This window comes from Episyrphus balteatus, chromosome 3, assembly GCF_945859705.1.
Source record: "Episyrphus balteatus chromosome 3, idEpiBalt1.1, whole genome shotgun sequence".
Lineage (NCBI taxonomy): Eukaryota > Metazoa > Arthropoda > Insecta > Diptera > Syrphidae > Episyrphus > Episyrphus balteatus.
The window spans coordinates 53,978,076-54,000,268 of NC_079136.1; the positions used below are offsets into that span (position 1 = coordinate 53,978,076).

A 22,193-nucleotide genomic window follows, 5' to 3' on the forward strand; every position below is an offset into this window, starting at 1 on the left:
CTTCACTTTAATTTATTATGCTCATTTTGATATAGGTATATTTTTTATTTTTTTTTTTTTTATCTCCAAATTATTCTTCACTTCATCTCACTAACACAAATCTACATAATTTTCGCACATATGTATACAAACTTTTGTCGTTTTTTTTTCTTCTTTATTTTCATATATATAGGTATATTTTTTTTTCTTTTTTTTTTTTAAATTTGCACAAGGACACCTCTTGTTTCACTTCACAAAAATGCAAATTTCTTCACATATTTTCTTTTTTTTCATTCTTTTCTTCATTTTCTTTTTTTTTTCACTCAAAAAAAGGACATCCTTTTCCACTTGTTTCCTGATTTCTCGAGGGGGAAGAGATTTTTTTTGCACATCCTTATGTTGAAATATACGTTGTATATGTATTCCATTTTTATAATCGATTTGTTTTGTTTCAAACTGTAATCCATTTTCATTTATTTTTTTTTTTTTATTTTTTCATCGTTTCCTATCAGCTGCTAAATTGAGTTGCCTATTTCCTTATTTTATTTCTCTTTAACATTTTTAAAAAGAAAATTTTCCAAATTTTTGCACAGATTTCAAAATAAAATGACCATGAAAAGAAAAAGAAAAACTCCTAAATCGAAACAAAAAAAAAATTGCTTATATCTAAAAAAAAATGGAAAGAAAAAAACTCGAAAATTTACCATTTCGAATGTTGTACAGGAATCAGAAAAAGAACAAACTTATAAATATGAAATAAGAACTTTTTCTTTTAATTACTTTCAATTAATTCAGCTTTTTTTTGGAAAAAGTATCGCGAGTTTTATAAAGGAAAAAACTTTTTGGCTACACCCGTTTTGAGATAAATAAACTTTTTCCTTCTTTTTCACCAACTTCTTTTTTTTTTTTTCTTTAAACCGATTTTTTTTTTCTCGTTTCAAAGGACTCTCACGAACGTTTCCCCGAACAGTTGTCAAAACAGGCAGCCATTTACATCTAAAAATTTTGGATATTCCCGAAATGGCAATAAAAAAAAAGTTAAATTTCGAATTCCGATAGGCAGGACGCATGCTTAAGGCTCATATGGTTGTATTGTTGTGGAGTTTTTCGATAATGGCCGCCAATGGTAGAATAAATGATGGTGGATTTCGAAAGTCCTTGCGTGGTGTGGAATTCTGTGTGTGGAGTCCTGTTGTGGGTGGCGGGAGATTTGAATATTTTTCACATTTAAGTAATGTGCATATTATTATTTTCATCTATTTATCGTACAATGTGTGAAGGACAAACAAATTTTTTTTTTAATATAACGATTTGCTGCATGTATTTTTCCTTAGTCGAGATCAAATCATTGAATAATTATAGTGTAGAAGTGACACCGCGCAAAAAAATCCGCTATATGAATGAGATCTGCCGCTACAGTCGCTTTATAGAATGTGTGTATCCTATTCGATAGCTAAAAAATCCCTGAAAAGGAGTTTTTGGTAACCAAATCTATAGTAAAAAATGCTTTTTATATTTTGTTTATTTGTATTGGTTTTGTTTTGTGTTAAGTTTGTATTTGTTTATTTTTTGTTTTTGTAACATTTATTTTTAAAATGAGTTGAATTTACGAGCCTGAAGAAATATTTTAAATTTTCGGATGCTTATTTGAAAGGATATTGTCTTACTGTTTATTTATTAACAATGACGATGAGAAGATAAACATTTTGTTCAAATATTGAGTGCAAGTGTTTATTTAATTTCGAAAAGATTGTGTTAGCATATAAGCCAAATTGTAATTCAAATTATTTGCACGTTGTCCACGTGCACTGTGGCGTATACGTGTTTTTTTATTTACTTTTGTTTACAAAATGCTGAATGGAATGAGACCTGAGACGACAAATGTAAAAAACTTTATTATTATGAAAACATGAATATTTTTTGAGAAGAGGTCAGCGGGATAAGAAGTTAAAGGCGTTAGAAATAACATCTAAAACAAATATTGTTCCTCTTAGGATTAAGAATTCCGTGAAAGACAAAAATATTTGTCTTTTCAATACAAATTGTGTATTCATGTAAGACTCTTGTGAATTTTGGTTCTTCTTAAATTTATTTTTTGTGTAAAATTTCATGGGGGGGTTAAATTTTATGACATACTCGTATTTCCATGATATTTTGTCACAAATAAGAATCTTTCAGAAATGAATGCAGTCAATAAAAAAAAACTAATTTTTTTCCCGACGTTTCTTCGTTTAGCTGTTTAAACTGATACATGCAAACAAAAACTGCCCAGATACGGAGTTATTCTTATGAGTGTTTCATTTAGGTTTCTATTTCGTCCATTAAAAGAAGGCTTACTCATGTTTTTTTGGCATACTTTGGTTGTTTGGTTCCAAATGCCGCTGATTGTCCACTTATTAAGAAGAAAAACAAAGCTTGATCAAAAAAATGTCCCACGCTCAAACATAACAGAAGAAAATAGTTAATCTTACTTGGAAATTTGGGGCAAAACATATTTTTTTCGACCTTCAGCCATTGCAAAAATTCCAGCGTCGGCAATATTCAACCAATTTTACTGTTCTTACATGTTTAGAAGGAAATCGTAACGGAGTTATAAATACCAAAGTTATGCGCGTCAAAGTTATGAAAAACCCAAGTTATAAAAAACCGAAGGTATCAAAAACTGAAGCTATGAAAAACCAGAGCTATGAACACCGATACTATGAAACGTGGTTTTTGGGTTGGTCACCATTGAGAAGAACGATATACGGGAGGAATGTACCAAAAAGCTAGAGCGTGTAGGTTGAGTCAAGACAAAAAGATACAGCACGTTATCGTTGGTGTAACCATTGATTTTTAATAATTTTTTTTTCCAGATTGAGACATTTTTTTCGAAAATTGCCCTTCCTGGCTAAACGGGGTGGAATAGACACCCCCGTCCCATACAATTTATTTCTTGTCTTGACTCCTACCTACACGCTCTAGCTGTTTGGTACATTCCTCCTGTATATCGTAGATATATATATAGATATATATTTAGAAGATATCAATACAAAAAAGAGAGTGGTTTAGATAAAAAAAAAGTAGATTCATAAGCTCAAGAATGTCCAAAATACTATATTTTATTTCTATTTTTTTCCACTTTGAAATCGATTTGCTACTTGCACTAAAACATGTTATTTTGCATGTGTATCTAAAAACTATCAATTACACTGGTCAACAAAATTAAACTTTTTTTTTGTTACAGAAACCAAGGTATACTTTTCTATAGGATTTTGGTGTGCTGAGCTCAAATCCGAAGTCAAAAAAATTCTATCACATCACGTTTTTGAGATAATCCCGTTAAAATATCGAAAATGCCGCTTTTTTACCAGTTTTCGAGATTATTTCTTAGCTTTTGGTTATTTGTTCTAAATAAATTTGTAACAGTTTCTAATAGAACTAAATGTTGTCCTTCTAAATCCGTTTAAATCTTTTAAAAATCTCTTATCTTCTTTGAGAAATCTGAAATTGAAATCAACGTGTTTGGTATATCTCATGTTTATTTACTTTTAATAGCGAATCTCGAAAAGTTCTTTGCCAATCGCTTTCAAATTTTGACACAACGTTTCATTTAGAATCTTGCAAGTTTTTATATTTGCGAAGGTGGTGAATCGCAGTGAGATACATCCAAGCGTGACCGTGTCAGATACTTATACTAAATAATTACTAGTGAGAAAAATATAATTTTTTTTCTTGTTAAAAACAAGATAAGAACTTACTGGAATGTAAATGAAACGTTGTGTCAAAATTTGAAAGCGATTGGCAAAGAAAATTTCGAGATTTATTATTAAAAGCAAATAAATATGAGATATACCAAACACGTTGATTTCAATTTTAGATTTCTCAAAGAAGATAAGAGATTTTTAAAAGATTTAAACGGATTTAGAAAGACAACATTTAGTTCTATTAGAAACCGTTACAAATTTATTTAAAACAAATAACCAAAAGCTAAGAAATAATCTCGAAAACTGGTAAAAAAGCAGCATTTTCGATTTTCTAACGGGATTATCTCAAAAACGTGATGTGGTAGAATTGTTCTGACTTCGGATTCGAGCTCAGCACCCAAAAAACCTATAGAAAAGTATATCTTGGTGTCTGTAACAAAAACCTTGTTGACCAGTGTTATTTGCAAATTCAACTTTATATGAAAAACAACCACTTGAATCGGTTGAAATTTTTTTTTTTGCAATGGCAAAAAAAAATTTCTATAAGAAAAAAATGGCTACATTCAGGGGTCGAACTACGGCATACGTTCGTTAACGTTTTGACTATTGCTCTCTCTATTTAATCAGAAGAAAATGATAGACAATAAAGCGTCAATACGTTAACGTACGTATGCCGTAGTTCGACCCCAGATTTTTGAGGTGTAGTGTAATTTGTACAATAGTGCTAGAAGACGAGATGGGGACGCTGAGTTTTTTCAACGTTTTTGTTTTTTTTTTTTTTTTTTTAATCGTTTTAAACTGTTAGGCAATTTACAATGCTGCAATTTTGCATTCACCTAATGCAAACACTTTCTCCTTGGGAAACGAAACCAGATATTTGTTTCATTTTGTATCTACCTACATATACGTAAATTTTTTAATTTTATTTCTTATTAGAGAATGTCGACGAATTTTTTTATTTTTGTGAAATTTCCTTTTTTATAAACAAATGTTTGCAAACAAAATTATCAAGAACAAGTCCCATTCTCTTTGGGTATTTTGAAATTTTAAGCGCTTGAGAAACTATCGGTATCACTTCTATAGATAATTTTTCAATGAAAATAGTGATCCGCCTCTGGTGTTCGTCGGGTTGACCTCAATAAGCAACGGCAATCTTCCGGTCTTTGAATTGTTCCATTTCTGAGGTCAAACGATTTAAACGAAAAAATGTATATACAGAATCGTACAAGATTTCAATTTAAAAAAAAAAACTTGTTTATAACATTTAAAATATATTTAATATTTATTAAACTATTCCAAAGATATACCCATTGCAAATTCAGCAGGTTTTGTTTATATAAAATGCGAACTTGCTCAAAACATAACAGTTTCTTTTATTTACTTTATTTTTGTATTTATTTCTTAAACTTTTGAAGTTGTGGGGCGGATAACTTTACTTTTCCAGGCATATTACGAGCAAGTTGTTCTTCCTTGATGCCTTTAAGTAAATCTTTTTCTCTAATCGTGCATACTTTGTCCTTTGAGAACATTAATATAGCTGTCTTGGCAGCTCGACCACGTTTTCCAGTGCCTGGTGTAAGTTTCACTTTGTATCTGGACAAAAAAAAACATATTTTATTAAAGAAATTATTTCAACAAATACAAAAAATAACTCAAAACTCACTTATAATTATGCAAAGCCTGATAGGGTGCTACAACTGGAATAGCAAACAGCAATTCATCTTCTTCAAATGGATTTCCAGTGAGCGAATCCAACATATCAACATCTGCACTCACGGTCACATCTTCAGTATCTTCGTCACCATCAATATTATTGGGTTGTCTTGGCTCAAATTGACGCTTCATTTTGTTCAGTTTGTTGGTATCTTCTTCGATCTTATTCGAATCAACCTTTGCTTTATCCTTGCCAGCTGATTTGAGAATATTCATTCGAAGTTGACGTTCTTCATCATCCTGATCCCTGTACTTTGATTTGATTTTCTTCAATTTGCCGCGTTGTCCTCGTTTCATTTGATTCGATTGATTGTCTTCCTTTTGATTATTAACTTGTTGTTGTTGTTGTTTTTGCTGCTGTTGGTTTTGTTTCTCTTCCTTGCGTTTCTTTGCATTTTGTTGTTGTTTTTTTCGTGGAGCTACTGCTGGAATGATGTAAGGTTTATCATCTTCGTCCTCTTTGCTGCTGGCTTTGATGATTTCAATGGCAGTTGTTGGCGTTGGCTCAACTCGCGAATCGTGACGTATTATAACTTTTCCAGTATCATGTTCAATCTTCACTTCGGTATCTGGAAAAGTGATTCCATTATCATCTTCGTTGTCGGTGTTCTCTGCAGAATGCTTTTCTTCCTCTTCGTTTTTCTTTGAATCCTCATTATCGGAAGCTTCTAATTCTATTTCAACATCTTCAGTAACTGGTTCAAGTTGTTCATTTTCAATTGTCATTTCTTTGAGTTTATCTGCAGCAACACCTTCATCATCGAATGTACGCACTCTTCGTTCACCCCTATGTTTTTCTATGAAACTATCTTCCAGCTTATAGAGCAGACTCAAACCTAATATCAAATGACAGGGTGGCAGGAAATTTTTCTTACCACGAATCATAAAGCTACCAGTACCAAGGTATTCACCGGATGGTGCTGTCTTACTGACTTGGTCACTTTTAACCCAATAAGCATTTGTGACAACCTTTGCATCCCATGCAACACTGTATGATATTGCCATAGTGCCGGCTTCAAGAAGCGTTTTAGGAGGTACTTCGCCCTCGGTGGGATTTCTTATAACCACACTTGAAGCACCCTGAATTTCAGCGTGAACATATATGTCTGTTGGACGCATGTACCTTTAAAAAGATCATAATTTAATTAATAATACCTATATTATAAATATTATACGCGATGAAATATAGACCAATTGAAAAAAACCTTAAGAATTTCAAAAATAGTGGGTTTAATCAAAATTCCTTAAGCGCATGCCGAAAAAAGCCGATATTATAGGACAAGTTTAGAATTCGTAAAAAAAATTAAACTCGAGACAACAATTACGACATTGCGATGATGATTCTGTCTGTCTATATATACCTTAAGCTACAGTCTAAACTACACTTAGGAGCAAAAAAAAACGGAATCAAATAAATTATATATGTATGTTAGAAACAAAAATTGCAATGGATAAAATGTTTTTATTCAAAGTCTCATGGTCTCATATTAATACTATAAGGCAAGTTTAGGATTCGTAAAAAAAAATCGAACTCGAGATAACAATCAGACATGTCATTACGATAATGGAGAATGCCAAAAAAGTAGGTCCGGCAATTCCGTCTATCTGTCCGTCGGTCTGTCTGTCTGTACCTCGAGCTATAGCCTAAACTACTGGAGCGATGTTGTTCAAAATTGGTAATTAACAATTGTGGTTGATTCCCAGGAGGACAAATTGAAATTTTTTTTAGGACCAAAACGGTGCCTGCCATATAACGGAATAGAAAACGGCTCTAACGATTTTGATTAAAATTTTTGATGTAATGTTACAAATAAGATCCAACATTTGAAATAAAAAAATATTTCTTGAACCGTTATTCACAGTACCGGCCATAGAACCGTTTTTTTAGTTTCTGAATATCTTCTACACGAATAACCCGATTACAAAAAAGCGTTTACGTAAAGAAAAATGTAAAAAAAAACATATTTTTGGATTTTTAAGAACATTTCAAATTTTTTTTTGAAAAATCAATTTTTTGAAAACTGCTTAATGAATTATTTCGAAATTTTGTTTTTAAGTGTTAATTAATTATTTCTTCAATATGGCCTACCATTTTTATTTTTTTTTTTTTTTTTATGAAAAATGTTACAAAATTTTTAAATAGGTATAAAATATATTTTTTTTTTAACGGCTCTCACGATTTTCGAATTTTTTTTTCTAAAAATTCTTTTTTATGCAAGAAATCTAATGGCATATTTGGTTTTGTGTAAAAGATCATTTAACATGGTTTTAAGTCAATGATAAAACCAGAATTTTTTTTCACTACTAATGAAATTCCTCAAAAATACAAAATTTTCTCTAATGTTTTTCAATAAAAAGCTTTAGCATTAGAGTAACTTTTACTATTTGAGCAAGTACGTGCGACCCCAGTCGTGCATTTTATTTACTTTTTGGTTGGATCGAACCAACGAACGGGTTTTTAAGTTATTAGCATTGACTTAAAGCTTTCGTTTCTATTTTCAATGGTATCATTAACATTCATGTATGTCAATTACTTCACGATCAATTATCGTTTGATTCCATTTTTTTTGCTCCTAAGTGTAATAAAGCGATTTTCTTCAAACTCGTTACTTAAATTTAATTTTTAGGACCAAAACTAACGATACCTGCCATATAACGGAAATAGAAAAGTAACTATTTTGTTTCGCCATAAAAATTTTTTTTATGGTTTCTGAATATCTCGTAAACGACTGATAAAAAATATTTGAATTTTTTTTTTTTTTTTTTTGCAAATTAATTTTTTTAAAACGGGTTAAGTGTAAATTTATTATTTCTTTTTTTTTGAAAAATTTTGTAAAATTTTTATAATATAGGGTGTCCCAAATTTAATGGTATATAACCTAACCTAACCTAAACGAATATTGCTGATAGGCTTACTTAAGGGCTCTCAGAATTTGGTAACTTGTTCATCGCAATTGTTAACAGTTTTCGATTAAATGCCATTATTGTGAAATTTCGAAGAATCCCTACTTTGCAACAGTATTTTGCTTCTCCGCCCATAATTAAAAAATTATAAAAAAATATTTTTTTTTTAAATGGCTTTAATGATTTCCAATCTTTTGGTCTAAAAATTTCTTCGTTTTGTAATCAAAATCATTGTAAACGGTGTTTTCAAAAATTTCTACTTATAAAAAGGGAAATTCCATGGTAACTCAAGTAACATTCAGAAAAATTTCCAATACATAAATAGATTTTTTTTCAGTCAATTTTAAAACCAATTGCTACAAAATACTGTTCAATAATGTAGCATAACTATTACTTTCATACTGAAGTTGAAACTTTTTTTACATTACATAATTATTTTTTTATTTTTAACATTTGCTTAGAAAAAATAAAAGTCTATTGGTAACTCACGTTATATTAATCAGACACGAGTTTTAAGATTCCGACAGTATGAAGTTTTTCTGTGAAATTTAGAATCCTAATTTGTTGTTTTAATGAAGATTCCATACACACAAAAATTACAAGCTTTTAAAATTATTAACAAAGCCAAACATTTGTTCAATATTTTGAGGAACTGAATGTAACTCACGTTACATTAATTTAGTAGCTTTGCAAAAATAAAAAATAGATGCACTATAAATTGTGACTCTTTTTTATAAAGTTTAGTTTGATTTTATGTAGGTACTACATCTATTATATCAGAATCTAAATGTAAGAAAAAAAAAGTCTTTATTTTGAAATCATATTTTTTTTTGAAACCTTAAATTGTTTCTAAAAATCAACACAACCTCATGCTAAACTGGCTTTGTTAACCCAACGAACTCCCAAAACCCAATAATTTTAAAGAGTATATTCATACCAACTTACCTTTTAACAATCAATTCATTTTGTTGTGCATCACGTCCACCAATTACCAGATAATTCTCCGAACTAATAAACCAATAAAACTTTTCAAACCAATAGACTTTTCTAGCTTTCGAAATTGTCGATATAGTTCGGACATCCTTCAGCGTTTGCTGAGTCTTTCTCTCAGCTGATTTTAAAGCCTTTTGCGAAGCATCAATTGTTTTTTGTTCTTTTTTAGCTGCATTGCGTTTTTGGTCGTAATATTTTCTTGCATTTGCCCAAGCTGACAAAGCAAGATCAACATCTACTGCCATTGTTGGTATATAATCATCTTCATCTTCTTCATCATCCTCTTCATCGTCGTCTAATGGTTGAACTCGATAAGGATCAGCCAATAACAATGATATATGATTTATTTCCAATTTAAGTTGCTTAATAGTGCTCGCAACTGGATCACCATTTTTCTGAGCAGCTTTAACCAATTCATGAATATCTGGCCAAGACATTTGATTAGCAATTGCACTTCGAATAGCCAATATAGCATTATCAACCAATGCCTGATTGCGTGTAATCAACTCAGCTCTTTGTTTATCAACTTCTTGAACTTTAGTCAGTTCTTCAAGACGTTTAGCATGATCTTTTTTAACATTGGAGAGTTTCTTTAAAGCCTCTCGTTCCTGATGCAATGTCTTCATATCGATCTTTTGACCTTCTAGCGTCGAATAAAACTCATCGACTGCAAACATAAACGAATCATGCTCCGTATAAGGTCGACCATTAAATTGTAAAAACTTATACGGATGATATTCAAGATTCTGATAAAGGAACTCTTCTGGTTCCCCAGCTTCCGTAGGTTTGGCTTCTTTTTTCTGAACGAGATAACCTTTAGGTGAATTAATTCGACCTTCGGCAAGAATATCATAAGAATCTTGAATTGCTTGCATAAGTTTTGGCAAATCTGCGTCCATATCAAATGGACGAGTATTACCAGAACCTGCCTCCTTTTTCTTTTGCTTACGACCACCCTTTTTCTGGTCAGGCTTTTCTGCCTCTTCTATCTCTTCTGTGTTTCCTTTAAACACACAATCGATAAGAGAGTTCTTAGTTAGAACATGTTCTATTATCGGTGGACCACAATCCAAATAAGGAAAGAGTACTTTTCTTAGATTCTCTCCAGCTTTCGCTGTAGCAAGCAATTCCCTAACTTTATCTTCAGTTAGTACTTCCGAAGCTTCTCTAGCTCGATTAGTGGGATACTTTTCTCTCACTGCAAATCGTACTTCTTCGCCTTCATAATGAGGACGAAGTATATACAAAATATTTAATTCATGATCAGTTAGAATGATATTACCACGATCGTATAATTCTAAAATTATATGATAAGCGGCTTCATTCATACCAAATTGAAAATCAACAATACGATCGACACCGAGTTGGGTCAACTTTTCTAATCGTTTATTTTTTAAATGTTTACGAAGTTTCATACTAAATCCGGATGGTGCCATATTTTTTGGCCATTCGAATGCGGTTGTATGGAAACGAATTCCAGATTCTAATAAGAGAACACATTTTGTTTCGTGTTGTTGTAGACGTATGAGAAATGTTTTGTTATCGATGTCATAGATTTGGTTAACACGTAGTCCAACGAGCCTTTAATATTGGTGAATAATATGAGTATTTTTATTTCATTTTTATATGCAATTTTGTGAAAGAAAGAAAGTGAATTTGTACTTACTTTTGTAATTCGGTTACACCGCAGACGATGTCAAAAGAATTGAATCGGGTTTTCATTTTTGTTTTACTTGATAATTTAAGTGGAAATTAAAAATTTAACATTGCCAAATACTGATGAAATGCTTGGTTTTTTAATCAAAAAATTCTTTGAAAATTACTTTTTTGTTACGTTTTTTGAGAGTTTTTTGTAGATTGAAAACGTCAAAATTTAATCAAGTGGTGAAATGTCAAAATTGACAATTCGGGAACTGAATGGTAATGAAACAAGGTTTGTTCAATGAGGCGGAGGTTCAAGAAAATTTTTTAAAATTCTTAAGCTGCGTTCACATTATGTTGATCAACATTTTTTTTTTTTAATTCTATGGCCACAACCAATAACAGCTTAAATGAGTTAAGGCATAACTATAACGACCACATTTTGTAGAAAGTCAAAAAGTGAAAATTTTCAAACTCATTTTGTGACAGTTTTTCCGACCACAAAATTAAAAATAATGATGCAGAAAGCTTATTTTTTAGGTAAGGCTTCAGCCTTAAGCCTGGTACGCTGTTCGCACTAAATTTTAGCCGAGATAAAATTCCCATACAAGTTATCGATAATTTGTATGGGATCCATTTTAGCTCAGATAAAATTTTTCGATAATTTGTATGGGAGCTAAAATTTAGCGCGAGCAGCGTACTAGGCTTTACCTTTTTTAAACTAAATAAGCTTTCTGCATCATTTTTTTTAATTTTGTGGTAAAAAAAACTGTCTCAAAACGAGTTTGAAAATGTTCACTTTTTTACCTTTTACATTTAAGCCTGGTACGCTGTTCGCGCAAAATTTTAGCTCCCATATAAATTATCGAAAAAATTTATCCGAGCTAAAACGCATCCCATACAAATTATAGATAACTTGTAATGGAATTTTATCTCGGCTAAAATTTAGCGCGAACAGCGTACCAGGCTTTAACAGCGAACATTTTAAGGAAAAAATACCATCAATAAAAAACATCGGAAAATATGTTTTAAAATAAAAAATATTAAATTTCGTTCAAGATTTCGTTGTGGTATTTTTGTATGGAAAAACTAATTTCGCTTCAGCTGCCTTCTTGTCTTATATACTATGTTTCCACCTACGCTAAATCCGAGATTTAGCTAAGTAGATTTAGAATAAATCTGGAGATTTATTTTAAATTTACTTCGCTAAATCTCAGATTTGGGTTCAGCTACCCTAAATCTAAGATTTTCATATACTTTAAAAGGCATTGACCTATTATATATGGACTGCTAGTTGATTCTCGTTTCCATACAAAATTTTTGAAAATGTGGTTCAATGATTACTAGCGCCTGTGGAAGAAAGTGGTAAATAGAACTCAGTTAGCGTAGCGACATCTTCCGTCAGATGGCTTGTACTACCATTTTTGTACATAGAAACTATGGCCATCTACATATTTTTGTTTAAAAATGAGTAGCACCTGTCTTTTTTGAAGTCTACTTTTTGACGTTTTGGAAGAAAAGAATTCTTTCAGAAAAAAAAAGTATTTTAAAATGTTTGTTCGAAATAAAATATCGAGGTAAAATAATTGAATCGTGTTGGAAAATGTTTTTTATTTCAATTTATTATTAATCGAAATTATTAAAAAAAATTAAATGTTCCTTTTTCAATAATTTTCATTTTGTTTTTTTTTTTTCAGATGCAATCGTGGAATCGTTTTGGATGGAAGGACGTCAAAATGCCCTCGCCCGAACAGCCAAAAAGTTTTTGTGGTGTGGAGCCTGGAGCGAAAATCGGAGCTAATCATCAATTATCTTGGGTTCGGTGGTTGGCGATGGTTGTCTTATTCCACAGAAGTCGAATATAGAGAAAGTTCTTGTTAAAAAAGCTCATGGGGAAAATGGTAAGTTATTAAAAAAGTATTTATGATGAATTGAATCATCCATTTAGTTTTTACACAGATGAAACAGAAAAAATCGGAGACAAAGCTTACATCCTCAACAACGACACAGAAGAGCTCTTCGCATCCGATTCAGAAGATGAATTACCAACGCAATCGACAAAAACAGAAATTCCAAAAATGATGAGACTATCACATCTAATCAATGCGGACGAAAGCGATTATAATTCAACAACCAGTGACGAAGATGATGATTCACACCAAGGCTCTCCAATACTTGATGATGCAAATAGTAATCACCTTGTACCAATAGAAACTATATTCCTGCTAATCATAGCGTGGCTCCTTTCTTGCATGCACCTCATCTACAGTATTTTTATCCGAAGTCTTGGACTCTTTGGTTGGTGGAATTCAACTCAAATCCAATCCGGATTTCTTGATTCTTGAAATCAACTCATCTCGCTATGCCTACAATATGTCTTTAAAGGAAGTAAATTTCAATATCGTCAAAGCGGTATTCAGTTTAGATCCAATTAAAGAGGCAACAACAACAAATGTCTTAAGTGCCAACAATCAGGTATTGGGTCGCTTGGGTATGGTTGTTTCAAATAATATAAAAAGCGATGATTCTATGTTGGATTGTTTGAAGGCAATTCAGGTAAGTCGTGTGTGAAGTTTTTGTATTCTTAAAAAAAGATTTTGACCTTTTTTTCTTTTTATTGCTCTTAAAACTTTTAGGAATACTGTGAAGAACAACCAGCTCTGAGAGCCAAGGTTGCCCAGATTATTCATTATCTCTATGATAAGGAATTTGTGTCTGAAGAAGCTATCCGCATGTGGCACAATGAGTTGGATGATGATTCAGAGTGGTTGAAAGCACCATTGCAGAAACTCATAGAATGGCTAGGTCAATCCAGCGAAGGCAGCAGTGAAGAAGAAAACGACGATTAAATACTTTTTCTTTTCTTCTTAACTTAATGATTCTTCAATAAAAAAAAAACTTTAAAAAACTGCCTCTTTGGGGATAGAAAAAAAATATGTTTAATTCAATAGAAAATTTGAATATACAACAAAAGTAAAATTAAATAGATTTTGGTTATTTAAAGTAAAGTTAAAGTCAAAGTTGCATTGTGCTGCTGCACATTTATGTTCGGTGACATAGCCAATTGACCAGTGCCAAGTCGAATATGGTGTAAATGGATTTGAACGTGTTTTTGAAACACTTCAACATTATCGCTATCCAACAGACCAGCTTTCACCTCTCCGGACGATGAAGAAGATGATGCAGCTGCTGCTGCATTTTTAATTTCTGCTTCTGAATTCATTTCTTTCAGTCGATTTAGTTTAGATTTCTTTATAGCAATTGCTCGCTTCAATCGAACAATGGTCTCTAATAGCTTCACTAGGAAGCCACCGATAGTATCACGTTCAATAACTGGATTCTTGAACGGACTGTCGTATTGCTGTTGGCCCAACAATGGATCACTGCGATTCAAAGAGTTTCGACTTCTTGTGGGAGTGTGTATGAGATTGCCATTTAGATAACGTGGTCGGAAGTCTTGCATGAGGCTGGTCAACGGCAACATTTCAAAGAAGTTATCTGATACAATTTCAAAGTTGGGGATTGAGTGAGTGCTTAAGCCGAGCCGTTGCGATTAAAAGACACCCGATAAGTAGAGCTGAGGGAGTCGAATGCATCAACGCTACCACTACATCTTGAGGTACACGCAGACGAGCTGTTACTTTTGTACATTCGCACCTTTTGCCATTCGGGGCGTGTAAGTTGTCTTGTTTTCAGATTTGCAAACGATTCGTTAAGACAAATCTGGAAATCGTTCTCACCTTGAAAAAGAGGCTTATCTACAAATGAGTAGAACCATTCGAATATAACCCATTTTTGGGCTTTGGGTAGCTTAAGCAAATTTCGTAAACGTAAACCGATTTGTTGTTCCATAAGCTTGTCGGCTGGTATCAGTGCATTTCGTGATGTTGATGTCGGGGACGAAAAGTATTTGCTAGGAGAACGTTTTTCGGGAGGTGTTTGTTGCTTTTCTTCGTAACGCACATAATGTGTACCGCCGATTGTTTTTCTCTTTTTTAAAACTTTTGATGGAGTTTTAACTGGTGTGCTTGGTTGTTTTTGTGGTATGGTAATTTTGCGAGGCGATTGCTTAACACCAAGAGCTTTGTTATCATTTACCAGTTCATCGTCAAAGAATAGACGATTACGTTTTCGAACGCGAACGGGCATTCCACGAGCATTTAACATTTGAATTGGTTGTGAGGTTTGAGGTTTTGGAGGTGGCAAGGTACCGACACGATGTAGACCAAGTGTAGCTGGACTAAAGGCTCAATGTGCTCATCGTCAGACATTGATGATTTAATCCGTATTATTGCCAATTTATTGGGATCTTTCATTTTATTCCAAAGAAATTCAAGAAATTTCTCTCCAAGGATATTCTAAGAAAAGAAAAAAGTTATATTTCTTTCTAACATTTCAGAGTATGGAACTTACCTTAAAACTACAAGAATAAAATACTAAAAATTGTACATGATGCGTGTTATGACTCCAGAGCATGAGAAAGTGTTTTGAGGATTTTATCACCTTCATCTCCAATTAGTTCTTTCTTTGGATTGAATTGATCAAAGAATGAATACATCTTTTCCATACATATATCAAAAGTATGGGCGGTTGGATGGGTCATTGATAGAATTTCACGAGTTTCTTGTGGCGTCGTTGTTGTGGTTCTTGTTGCATCTTCCATTTTAAACATTTCCTCGTCAATATCTTCATCATCATCCATGTCGTCTTCGTTTTCTTCCTCAAATTCAGCTTCTTCAATTTCACTTCGTGGTGCATTCACATCAAGAATGAGCAGTTTTTGAACCAACACCTGTATCAGGTGTTCAGTTAGAGCTGGTTGGTATTCCATTAGCCACAACACATTGTGTATATATCCAGCCACAACATGAGCAGGTTTCATTTTGCCCAAGGTTATTTTTGATGTTCCAATGATGTCCTCCTGGCATTGCCATCAAGAGTAACTTGCTGCAGCCGATGATCCAAGATGGAAACAACGACTATTCCTGCTCCTGGAATACCAGATGAATTGATGTCTCATCGTTTCACGTTTGATGTAAAACTCATCCCGTAATTCGGGTGTGGCTTATTCTGCATATTCGGTTTGGAGTTCTGCTGCCTTTGGAGAGTCCGATTTTCTTTTGAGAGATTTAGAGGGTTCCTATTGAGTTGCTGCTGGTAAAACTGATTTGATTGTCCATTTTTGTTAAATTGTTTTCTGAAATGAAAGAATAGAATAAAAATTTAAATTATAAAACTTGGAATAAAACTCTGAAAAGAATATATTAATATATTTTTAATTTTTTGTTACCTTTTTATTCTTGGGAAACAAAATTCCTTTGACAATTTCTGCAAATAATTAAATTCTTGTTTTTTTTTTTGACAAGCAAAAGTCACAAAACTTGATGTCAAATTACTATTTCCCGCTGCCCTACCAAGCGGCGCCACCATAGCTTGAACCTGGTCCTGGCAGTCCATATATAATAGGTCAATGTTAAAAGGCTTAACTACATACACAACTTTTTGAAAAAGTACAAAAGTGAAAAGATTTTTTTTCTGGCTATCGCAATTGTTTTGTGATAAAGAGTATACAAATTGTTTTTCTGCATTATTTGTTTTAATTTTTCATCCCGAAAAACTATACAAATATGCGTTTGAAAATTTTCACTTTTGTACTTTATCACTTTTTGAGCCAATGTAGTTAAGGCTTAATCCGAGATTTAGAATAAAACTCGAGAATTATGCTAAATCTACTTAGGGCCAGTTGTACAAACGTGGTTCAGGCTCGGATCAGAAATTTAACTCGCCGATTTCGGGGGATTAGCAGTGGATCAACTTTGGTTCAAGGATGGATTTAGCTATTTCAACCTATATGGATCTAGAACCAGTGCTTAAAATCAATTTTACCACCGAATTCAGAAGAAAAAAGTTGCTGAGCTACGGATTAAATATTTGTACAACTGGCCCTTAGCTTAATCTTGGATTTAAGAGGTAGAGGTGGAAACATAATATTATGGGGACTTTTCACGAGTCGATTTTTGCCGAGCTTTTCGACTCGTGTGAACGTAAGTCACAGGCGACTAAAGTGACAATCCCTATGTGCCTGGCTACACGGTGATTTTTCAATCGCCTAAGCAGTGAGTTTGTAGGCAAGAGGGATGAGGAGTGAAGGGGGAAGATGCTCACGAAGGGAACTGAATTTTCTGAGGGCAGTACAGTTCCATTGCTAAATTTTTCCTATTTTTCACGTTTGTTCCTAGAAAATGTAAAAGTGGAACGTGATCACAGTACACATAAAAAGGTAATATATTCCAAACGTTGTCAAAATTTGTTTGTCAAAAATGGGCACCAATCTGTCAGGTCGGCCTTTAATTTTTATACATATTTCAATCGCAGTAAACCGGAAATTTGTTTTTGTTTTAATTTTTAAAATGTCATTTAAAAATATTATAAATTGAAAAATAACAAATTTTCTTCGTGTTTCAACGCGGTGAGCGTGGTTTATCGGTAGTAGAGTAACTAAAGCAAATTATTAGGGAACCCGGCCGAACAGCTCTGATTTTGACGATTTTTTTTTCAAACGTAGGTAATTAAAAATACTTTAAAGTCTATAGATTAAAAATTGCCGGTGTTGCCGTATTGTTTTTTAAAATTAAAATTAATTTTTTTTAACAAAACCATTTTTTTTGCTTAAATTTCATAAAACAAATGATAGCAAAAGATTCTCTAGGTAATTTAATTAAAATATATAAAAGGCTGTAAGGGACAATCTTCCATCGTTTAAGCGATAAATGCAATTTTCTAACATTCTGACCTCAAACACAAAAAAAAATATTTTCAAAACAACGGCAACACCTACAATATTTTAAAATACATTTTTAAAAAGCCAGAAGCTCATTCTTATCTCTTACATTTAAATCCACTAAATTTAATCAAGACTTTTTGAAAAAATGGTCCTCAAACTCATAATTAAAAAAAAAAAAATTGTTATTAGAAAAATTTAAAATGACTTTTTCCAAACTTTTTCTAATAAAATATGAATTTATTTAAAAAAAATTTTCGGCCATAAATATTATCAGTTGAATTTCGAAGCAAAAAAGGTAAAATATATCACACTTTTGAAAAAAACATGAAAAATTACTTCAATTTCAATGGTTTTTTTTTATTAAAACTGAATTTTTGCATTTAAATAATTAATTTTCTCAAAGACTGTGGTAAATAGGAACTTTAAATTTTTGCTATTTAACTTTCAACCGTAAGGGTTATTAAATGAAAAAAAAAAAATTTTATGTTTAGATGTTGAACTTTAAAAAAAAACAAGTTACATTTTTTTTTCAAAACTTTTATTAAAAAAAGTTCTTCGAAAATGAAATACTTTTTAATTTTTTTCATAAACCGTAATACATATTGACATTTCCTTTTATAATTTGAAATCATAATAAATGCGGCCAAAAAAATTTGAAAATAAATGCATTTTATATTACGACCAAGTTTAAAAAACGACATGTTAAAATTTTTTCAATAATTTTTTTTTTCAAAAATCTGAGTTCAATTACCATTCTTTCAAAAGCCGTTCATTCAATTAACTTAATTTAAATTTTACATATATGACTAAGCTTCTAGCTTTTAAAAAATGTATATTTGAATATTGTAGGTGTTGCCGTTGTGTTCAAATATTTTTTTTTGTGTTTGAAGTCAATTAATAAGAAAATTACATCTATCGCTTGAACTATATAAGATTGTCCCTCACTCCCATATATTTTTTTTCCTTGAATTTCCTAGACATCAATTAATTTATGAAATTTAAGAAAAATTTTTGAAAAAAATTTGTTTTTGTTCACAAAAATCTTCAATTGAATTTAAAAAATCAAAACGGCAACACCGGCAATTTTTAATCTATAGACTTTAAAGTATTTTTAATTACCGACGTTTGAAAAAAAAAATCATCAAAATCTAAGCTGTTCGGCCGGGTTCCCTAATATTGTCAATTTTTGATCTTTAGTTACTCCACTACGGTTTTTGTGCGTTTTTCGTCGGTATTTTAAACAATTAAAAATTCGGTAGCTGACATTGGTCGCCAAAGTGTCATGTTTTGACAATCTGGCGACCCATGTCAGTTCGGAATATTATTACCTTTTTATGTGTACTGTGGAACGTGTTTGGGCACAACAGTGTGTAGCCACCGCATGTGATTTTTCAATCGATTGAAAAATCACTGTGTAGCCAGGCACTATAGAAAAATCCTAGTCGAACGACATATCGTGCGGCTAAAATCGACTTGTGAAAAGTGGGCACTATGCATCATCTCTTATTTTTCTCCCTATCGACGTACACTCAAAAATGCATCTACTTATCAAAATAGGAACTAATTTTTGGTTCTATTAGAATGATCCCGATAGAAAGCAGGGTCAAGTGTTGTTATTTTTTATGTGTGAAATCGATCCCTGATCCACATGCATAATAAAAAACGGCTTTCATTTAGAATTTTGTGAAAACAGGATCTACAAGTAGATGATGTTGGAGCTCATAACAACGCGTCCATTATGTTTATACCCAAGGAAATCATTTACATTTCTCAGCTAATGGCTCCGGCTAGTGGCTCCCATTCCAATTCCATATATTCCATTTACAAACTGTCAATCCCCACCCCACGTGTGTCAAAAAGTAAAAAGTTTTTTTCAAAGCCGGTCGGCCGCTCCATTAAAAGAAAAAAATTACGTAAAATTTAAAAAAATGTCGGCATTCTTCAGAGGTATTTCAAAAATTAGTGCTATTTCAAGCAATACACTGAAAAATGTTAACCAAGTGCGTAGTTTGAGTTTTTTGCCAAAAACCTTATCGGTTACACCATTGAACACCAATGTCCAAAAACTCCAACCTAACAACATGGCAGCGGCCGCAGCTCCTCGTTTTGCTCACACAAAAAGTGCCAAAGAATTAGTTGAATTCTTAACCGAAGAAATTCTTGCCGAAAAGAAAGCCCAAAACATCAAAACTGTTCCAACATCCGTTGATGGATTCAACGTTAATTTGTATGGCGCCGATGTTGAACTTGTGAAACAAATCGAAGGAGAAAAAATCATAATCAGTTTCAATGTCAATCACACAGTTGATGCTGATGATGAAAGTCCTGAAGTCGATATGGGCAGCTCGGAGAAACCTGACATGGCTGAGATGCGCAGCAAACCCACATTCGAAGTTGACATTATCAAAGGCAACACTACTTTGTCTTTTACTTGCTCCTTTTTGCAAGGACAAGCCCAAGAAGGCGAATACAATGATGTCTTTGGCATCGATGAATTGTGTATTTTCGAGGGCGAATGGAATGAGAAGGTGTACGCTGTTGCCGGAGACGTACTCGATGGCTACTTGTACGATTTGTTGATGAATCTGTTGGAAGAGAAGGGAATTAGCAATGAATTTGCTGACAAATTGGCAGACTTCAGTACAGCCTACGAACATGCTTCGTATATTGGCTTTCTAGAACGTTTGTCGAAATTCACGACTCCCGGCGCAAAGTAGAGAAATGCGCGCATGGGAAATTTAATTCATATTTTATTATTTCATCGTATTTACTGTTATTATTAATAAAAATATAAGTAGGAACTAAAATATTTTTGTTTTTGATTCTTTATTTATTCTTTTTGTTTCTAGAAAGTTCTTATAAGAATTTCATGGTTCGCAATATGAGTTTTTCAATTGGAATTGTTGCAAATTGGTAGTTTTTATTTGCAGAAGGTATTTCACAAAGCAAACTACAGGTAACATCAGGCAAATAAAATTGATTTAGAACTACTTTTTGCTGAACAAAATGTTAAAGGTTAGGTATAAAGTGTATGTACCTATACTATTTGCCTTTATTTCATGTAATTGGTTTAAATCAATAAAAAATAAAATGTTGATGGAAAAAGAAATTTTCAGTTGAGTTAGAAGACAAATGCCATATTAATTTTTATTAATATTACTTAAATATTTATCTGGATTCTATGAACTTATTTCAGCATACCGAAAACCAATTTAATAGTCAGTTTAACAGTTGGGAAACTCAACTATAAAATTAAACCGAGCGATACCCTTTACACTGACTATAAAATTGGTATGGTGAATATATTATAAAAGTGAGCTAAATTCTTATTCCATATTTTATGAATTTTCGAAGTATTTAAGCGAGACAAAAAAAAAACCTAAAAACCGTTTAACAGAAATCATTTGCAAATCATAAGAGCATTAAAGATAAGTATTTACTCTGGTACTTTTTAGCATTTTTCTTAGTCCTGAAGCGCGTAAGCACACGTGAAATTCGACGCAAAAGATAGCATAAATTCAAAACGAGACGAAGAAGATAAAATTTATTTATTAAAGTGAGCTTTAAATTTGATTATAAGTAGGGCCCATAGTCATATTTTAAAAACGACTCTAATTTAGACTAGAGTCCAAAGTTATAATACAGGTAAAAAGCTGTTCTTTTCGATAGACAAATATTAAAGATGTGGTTCCAAATTGTCTATAAATAAGAAAAATGACAGAACTATGAATATTCCTGCTTTTAGGAATTCTTAAATTTCCTGAAACCTCTAGATCATGCAACAATAGAAAGCTATGGAAAGAGAAATAGCACACAATCCAGAAATATCACGCTATTCGAATTTCAGATATGAGGCGTTCAGAATAATAATGATTAATGAGTCAAGTCCATTTGAAATTTGTGCTTTATTTTGAACTTTGAGAAGCTTTTTCTCAGAAAAGGAGCTATTAAAATAAATGTTTTACAATAGCTCTATATCTCCAGAATTTCTATCGTTGATTATATTTTATATAAGACCAAACCCTTAATTTTTTTTTCTTTTATTACTACTATTTATTTAACAAGTGTTTATGAAAAAATGGGCAGATAGTAGTTCATTAAACTGCGAAAAAGGGGAATTATTTTCCATCTCACAGTCAAAAACAAAAATTGTCTCCAATAGTTAACAATCGGAATTTTAGCGTAAATGGTGGATTAAACTCTTATTTAGTAAGAACAAATAGAAATTCTGATTCGGAAGATGTTTTTATAACCAATCAAGAATTGATTACTTTTTTTTTGTCCGCAATTGTGCAACAAACAAAACTTTTATTTTTAAAGCCCAGCTTATTTTCTTGAAAAAAAATATTTTTTTTCTAAAGAATATTGGAATTAGTTAACAAAAAAACGAATAAAACGAGTGAATTTAAAAAATAGGTACCTACCTAATTTTTAAATAAAAAAAATAAATCAAAACTTTTTCTGAGCTGTTTATACTGTGAAAATTAATGAAG

The 22,193-nt window shown here is 32.1% G+C and overlaps 4 protein-coding genes and 1 pseudogene across 4 annotated transcripts; 2 read left to right on the forward strand and 3 right to left on the reverse strand.

Annotated features, from left to right (window-relative positions):
- Positions 1-4,934: 4,934 nt before the first annotated feature.
- On the reverse strand, positions 4,935-11,137 carry LOC129914861 (ribosome quality control complex subunit NEMF homolog). Its single transcript, XM_055994280.1, has 4 exons — positions 10,942-11,137; positions 9,228-10,856; positions 5,329-6,501; positions 4,935-5,258 (listed from the first exon to the last, which is right to left on the reverse strand). Exons 1-4 carry the CDS (start codon positions 10,995-10,997, stop codon positions 5,060-5,062), a joined length of 3,057 nt encoding a protein of 1,018 aa, XP_055850255.1. The 5' UTR covers positions 10,998-11,137; the 3' UTR covers positions 4,935-5,059.
- A 1,602-nt stretch (positions 11,138-12,739) lies between these two features.
- Positions 12,740-13,864, forward strand: LOC129915959 (translation initiation factor eIF-2B subunit epsilon-like). Its single transcript, XM_055995686.1, has 4 exons — positions 12,740-12,817; positions 12,876-13,106; positions 13,186-13,472; positions 13,553-13,864. The coding sequence occupies exons 2-4, from the start codon at positions 12,995-12,997 to the stop codon at positions 13,763-13,765; spliced, it is 612 nt and encodes a 203-aa protein (XP_055851661.1). The 5' UTR covers positions 12,740-12,817; positions 12,876-12,994; the 3' UTR covers positions 13,766-13,864.
- A 35-nt stretch (positions 13,865-13,899) lies between these two features.
- Positions 13,900-15,161, reverse strand: LOC129914998 (protein lin-9 homolog; annotated as a pseudogene).
- Positions 15,035-15,901, reverse strand: LOC129915958 (RNA polymerase I-specific transcription initiation factor RRN3-like). The gene is made up of 2 exons (XM_055995685.1): positions 15,330-15,901; positions 15,035-15,274 (listed from the first exon to the last, which is right to left on the reverse strand). The coding sequence occupies exon 1, from the start codon at positions 15,796-15,798 to the stop codon at positions 15,376-15,378; it is 423 nt and encodes a 140-aa protein (XP_055851660.1). The 5' UTR covers positions 15,799-15,901; the 3' UTR covers positions 15,035-15,274; positions 15,330-15,375.
- Positions 15,902-19,539: 3,638 nt separating this feature from the next.
- Positions 19,540-20,507, forward strand: LOC129916237 (complement component 1 Q subcomponent-binding protein, mitochondrial). Its single transcript, XM_055996074.1, has one exon. It carries the CDS (start codon positions 19,629-19,631, stop codon positions 20,415-20,417), a length of 789 nt encoding a protein of 262 aa, XP_055852049.1. The 5' UTR covers positions 19,540-19,628; the 3' UTR covers positions 20,418-20,507.
- The last annotated feature ends 1,686 nt before the right edge of the window (positions 20,508-22,193 follow it).